Here is a 6,000-nt window from a genome sequence, read left to right as displayed (position 1 = left end):
AGGATTTATAGGATACTTTAGTATGTTTTATGTCTATTATATTTTCCTTTTACAGTCAATATTCTCAGCTCCTTAATTTTAATTAATACTTGCTAGTAAATATTCTATTTCAAATGAGGGAATGCATAGGAAAAACACTCCCAATGTTTTGTCATTGTTATTTCAGACCAAAACCTCCTGCGACTGAGCACAACCATGGTGCATCCGGATTCTCCTCAGAAGTGAGACTTTCCAAAGGACCAATGACTCTTTTCCTCATGCCCTTTCAGTTTTTCCTGCTCCGTAGCTATGTCTCGATCTCGCCATGCAAGGCCTTCCAAATTAGTCAGGAGGGAAGATTTAAACAAAAAGAAAAACAGCCAACTGAAGAAGGGATCTAAGCCAGCCAACAAAAATGTGGCGACAGTCAAGACTGTGAGCCCTGGAAAATTAAAGCAATTAATTCAAGAAAGAGGTGTTAAGAGAAAAACAGAACCCAAACTGCCTATGCCAGTCAGAAGCCTTCTGACAAGAGCTGGAGCAGCACGAATGAATTTGGATAGGACTGAGGTTCTTTTTCAGAACCCAGAGTCCTTAACTTGCAATGGGTTTACAATGGCTCTCCGAAGCACCTCTCTTAGCAGACGACTCTCCCAACCCCCAGCGGTCATAGCCAAACCCAAGAAAGTTTCACTGCCTAAGAATCTAGGAAAGCAACATGAGTGTGATTATAAGGTACTTACTGACATGGGAGTAAAGCACTCAGAAAGTGATTCAGTCCCAGTGCAAGACCCCTCAATCCCTCCTGATATAAAGAATCTAATTGGCATACAAAATGCATCATTAATAAAAAACGAGAGCCAAGAGACAACCCAGTCTTGGTCCCAAAGTGTGGAGGATTCCAAAATAAATCACTCTACTCATAGTGGCCCTGCAGCAGAGGTTCTTTCTGGGTCATTGGAAGGGACACGTGGTGGTGAAGGACTATTCTCTAGAGAGACATTGAATGATATTAGTGATTCCCCTAGAATGTTTGCTCAGGACACTTTCTGTGTTCCTTTGCTCCAAAAAGCAGCCCTCAGGGTTACCTCTGAAGGAAACCCCAGCATTCAGTTAGAAGATTTGGGTTCACGAGTAGAATCTCTTAAGCTATCTGATTCTTACCTGGATCCCATCAAAAGTGAACATGATTGCTGCCCCACCTCCAGCTTTAATAAGGTTGTACCTGAATTGGACCTTAGAAACTGTTTGTCTATTGGTGGGTCAATATATCCTACCTCATTAATACAACTCCTCTTGGCAGGTTCAGAACAAGAAACCCTTGGTGCTAAACCAGATCATCAAGAGGTACTCAAATCTACCCCAGATGAACAGGAAGTTGCTGATACCACCCCTGTCCTAGGACGGGCCTTTAGTGCTGTCCCACATCAATGGGAAGTTCCTGGTGCTAACCCAGTTCATGGAGAGCCTCTGGGTCAGACCCCAGACCCACCAGAGATTCCTGGTGCTATTCCAGTCCAAGGAGAGGTCTTTGGTGCTATCTTAAATCAACAAGTCCTCGGTATGGTTGGTGGTACTGCCTCAGACCCCGATATCTTTCTTCCTGCTCCTCTTAACCCAATTGCTACCTGTAATGCTCTCCCAGAATGGCCTGAGCCCCAGAGCACTGTTTCATCTGGGCTTGAGGTCCAGGGCACTATGCAGATTTTGCCTTCGGGCTTAGGTCACACTCCTCAACCATCATCAAACTCAGAGATAAGTTCCGTACCTCCCGCAATGGCTATAAACAATATAGAAAATAAGAAGAAGGTTCATATAAGCTTTCTGCCAGCTAACACTCAGGGGTTCACAATAGCCCCTGAGAGAGGACTCCACCATGCTTCACAGGGCATTGTCCACCTCTCCCAGGCCAGTCCCAGCAAATTGGAAGGAGAGAGCTCCCAGATCAGTGCCACCAGCATGGTTGACATCAACACCACAGTGGTGTCTAGGCCAGTGTCACTTGTCAGTACCTCCTCTTCTCCTTCCTACACAACTTTGCTACCTACTTTGGAAAAGAAGAAACGAAAGCGATGTGGGGTCTGTGAGCCCTGCCAGCAGAAGACCAATTGTGGTGAATGTACCTACTGCAAGAATAGAAAGAACAGCCATCAGATCTGTAAGAAGAGGAAATGTGAGGAACTGAAAAAGAAGCCATCCATCATTGTGCCTTTGGAGGTAAGTAAATACCCAAGGGGCTGGGGACACCTGTGAGACTTAGTAGTGTGATTTGTGTGGAGACAATTTGCTTCTGTATTACATCCTTTTGCTTTGGTAAAATGTTGCTTTAAGTTGCCTATAGGAATTTGTGGACCTACCTGAAGTACGTCTTGGGCACTGAGTGATGCATTAGCTTATTTTTAGAATTTGTCTCAGAAAACTAGAACATAAACATTTTCCATTATAAGTTTTGATGGAGAATAGGAAAACTGTATGAAATGTGGCTTTGGAAGGATTTCCACTGTGCCTCATTTTAGCCAGTTGTGTGTCTTTTTTTGGGAGTTACAGATTTAAAAATTAGGAGCACAAACTCACTAACTGTCCTGCAGCCTGAGAAACCAGAGGAATTAAACTTCTTTTCTTTTGAAAGAATAAAACTGTCTCTATCTTTAATCTTAAAACTTTGCCTTGGAGGTATAGTAATGATAAAGCTTTCGTCTCAACTTTTGGCTTGTGATTTTCACCTGCTCACAGGATTGTTGAGATTCAATGGTAATCAGAAGTTGAAAATGGTTTTTAAACTCCAAAGTGACATACAAACATTTGTACTTATTATTACAGTTATGAAACTAAGGTAGTAAAAATATTGGTTGCCTTAGACTTTGTTTAAAGGATTTTATGGAGGTTGGTTAATACTCAAACTTGCTTTAATTAAAGCAAGCTTGCTTTAATTAAAATACCTGTCAGCTATGGTGTTTTATGATTTTTAGATTACTCACTTGAAGTTATATTTATTTTGAGTCTACTATGAATATGGGTGTAGTAGAATAGATTAATTTAAAATATTATGAACTTAATTTCAGTCAACCTTTTTTCTATTTCATTCTGGACTTAAATTATGTCCAAAAATGCTGACTTCCTATTTGACTGACACGTTGCAAATAAGAGATCAGACATTTAGCCAATCATGTATTGATGACATTTAATATTTCCAAAATATTTTGTTATTATAAATCTTACTGCAATGAACTATCTTCTTTACTCAAGTCACTTCACACGTGTGAGAGTAGATCAAAATGTGGCCAGTAACTTAATAGTCTACATACTTACATCTAAAACACTTAGTAGCAATATTTTTATAACAAGAGTGATCTCCCTGATAAGCTCCTGATTTGTAACATTGCCAATAGACATAGTTGCCAAAGGTACTCTATCTCTAATAGGTATAAACAAGTTTGTTCTCTTCTTTTTGTTTTTTTTCGGTACGCGGGCCTCTCACTGTTGTGGCCCCTCCCGTTGCGGAGCACAGGCTCCGGTCGCGCATGCTCAGCGGCCATGGCTCACGGGCCCAGCTGCTCCGCGGCATGTGGGATTTTCCCGGACCGGGGCACGAACCCGTGTCCCCTACATCGGCAGGCGGACTCTCAACCACTGCGCCACCAGGGAAGCCCTGTTCTCTTCTTTTCTAAACTGGCTCCTCCTCTTGCATTACATTTTTGGTTAACGGCTTACTGTCTACACGGTCACCCAAAATGGAAAATTCAGTCATGTTTAATGCCTTTCTCTCACTCTTGTAGTATCTCTTGTTCTACAACATCAGAGCACTTCTATCTCTCCATTTTCTTGGCTCCAGCTGTAGTTGAGCCTTTATCTCATACTGGGACAATTTCAGTGTCATCTTTATTATCAGTAAGTATTTATTGCACTTCTACTCTGGGTTGAGGGTACCAGCTACCTGGGAAGTCAGGATGTTGAACAACAATTCTCCTTAGGTACAGTTCAAGTTTTCTTTCTATAACCCTGTTTCTCCTAGTTTAATACATTTAGTGCTCTTCTGTATATGTAATTTATCTCACTCAAAACAAAAGAAAATAGAGCAAAGTTTTCAGCGCCTTCCAGTTGTAGATGAAGCCTAGCTTTCTTAGCATGGAATACCAAGATTTTTTAAAATATATTTTATTTATTATTTTTTATTTTTTGGATGTGTTGGGTCTTGCAGCACGTGGGCTTCTCTCTAGTTGTGGCATGCAGGTTTTCTCTCTCTAGCTGGGGCATGTGGGCTCCAGAGGGTGTGGGCTCTGTAGTTTGCAGCACGTGGGCTCTCTAGTTTAGGCACGCAGGCTCAGTAGTTGTGGCATGTGGGCTTATTTGCCCCGCAGCATGTGGGATCCTAGTTCCCCGACCAGGGATCAAACCTGGGTCCCCTGCATTGGAAGGCGGATTCTTTACCACTGGACCACTGGTGATGTGGGAAGGTACCAATATTCAAGATCTTGGCATGACTGATCTCCTCTGTCTTGTTTGCTGTCACTTCTCACATTATACTTGAAGTTTCAGCTGTATCCAGCTACTTATATATCCCCAAGCTCACCGTGCATGATCCTGCCTCAGTGTCCTTGCTCGTGGTACATATTCTTCCTTTCCCTATCTGACAAGACTCCACCCATTCACTCACCCCTCCCTGTGCCACACCTGTATCTGTGCATGTTCCCCCGGTTTCATTCCAGGGGACTTTGTTTTTCTAGTGCCTATCTAGCCTTGGTACAGTGATAGGTGCTAAATAAACACTTGTTAGTTAAATGAAAAGAGTATATTTGTAACTCAAATAATCAGGTTTAGAAATTTAGATGTTGGCATGTGGTTTATTTCTGTAAACTTGCTCTGGCAAGCAAGTGTGGCCACTGTTGTCAAGGTCCATCCGTGTGAGAAAAACCAGTATTTGTTAATGAATGAATGAATACCTTGGCTATAGCTCACAATCTCCTAAGCACCACATTCTTTATTAAAAACAAAACAAAAAACTCTTTTATTTTGACATGTCAATTTTATAGAAATATTGCAAGAGTAGTATCGAGAATTTGGTTTATCTTTCAGCCAAATGATAATATTTTATCATATTACTTTATCTCTCTTTTTAGCTCCTCCCCATGTGTATATTTTTTTCTGAATCAACTGAGAGTAAGGTTTTCATAGACATGATATCCCTTTATCCTTGCATACTAGAGAATATATTTCCTAAAAACAAGGATATTCTCTCCTACTATTATCAAAATTAGCAAGTTAACATTGAACCATTATTATTATCTAGCCCACAGACTTTATTCATATTTTGCCTATAAGAAAATATCCTTTTGACCTCCTTTAATTTGGAATAGTTCCTCAAACTTTTAAAACCACTTTACTGAGGTATAATTGACATATAATAAACTGCACGTATTTAAAGGGTACAGTTTGGTAAGTCTGACATATGTATACACTGTGTGAACATTACCACAGTCAAAATTCATTACTCCCCCAAATTTCTTTGTACCCCTTCATAGTCCCTTCTCTCCTACCTGCACCCTTTCTCCTCAGGAAAACACTCTTTCTATACATTAGTTTGCATTTTCTAGAGTTTTATATAAATGGAATCATATAATATGTACTTTTTGTGTGTGTGTGTGTGTGTGCACTGAGTGATGCATTAGCTTATTTTTAGAATTTGTCTCAGAAAACTAGAACATAAACATTTTCCATTATAAGTTTTGATGGAGAGTAGGGAAATTGTATGAAATGTGGTTTTGAAAAGATTTCCACTGTGCCTCATTTTGGCTAGTTGTGTGTCTTTTTTGGGGAGTTACAGATTTAAAAATTAGGAGCACAAACTCACTAACTGTCCTGCAGCCTGAGAAACCAGAGGAATTAAACTTCTTTTCTTTTGAAAGAATAAAACTGCCTCTATCTTTAATCATTACATTAGTTTGCATTTTCTAGAGTTTGATATAAATGGAATCATATAATATGTACTTTTTTTTTTTTGGTTTAGAATAGTTCCTCAACATT

General features: G+C 40.1%; 1 protein-coding gene across 5 annotated transcripts in view; it reads left to right on the top strand.

Annotated features, from left to right (window-relative positions):
* Positions 1-288: 288 nt before the first annotated feature.
* The window catches only part of TET1 (tet methylcytosine dioxygenase 1), a 132,069-nt gene continuing 126,357 nt past the window's right edge, over positions 289-6,000 (top strand). For all 5 annotated transcript variants that reach the window (XM_060286266.1, XM_060286268.1, XM_060286267.1 and 2 more), the window contains exon 1: positions 289-2,196. In XM_060286266.1, coding sequence (XP_060142249.1) covers positions 289-2,196 — 1,908 coding nt within the window. The remainder of the gene's footprint in view (positions 2,197-6,000) is intronic.

The sequence above is a fragment of the Globicephala melas genome, chromosome 16 (genome assembly GCF_963455315.2).
Source record: "Globicephala melas chromosome 16, mGloMel1.2, whole genome shotgun sequence".
In the NCBI taxonomy this organism is placed as follows: domain Eukaryota; kingdom Metazoa; phylum Chordata; class Mammalia; order Artiodactyla; family Delphinidae; genus Globicephala; species Globicephala melas.
Note: the sequence above shows the minus strand (reverse complement) of the source record. Positions and strands in the feature narration are given on the sequence as shown.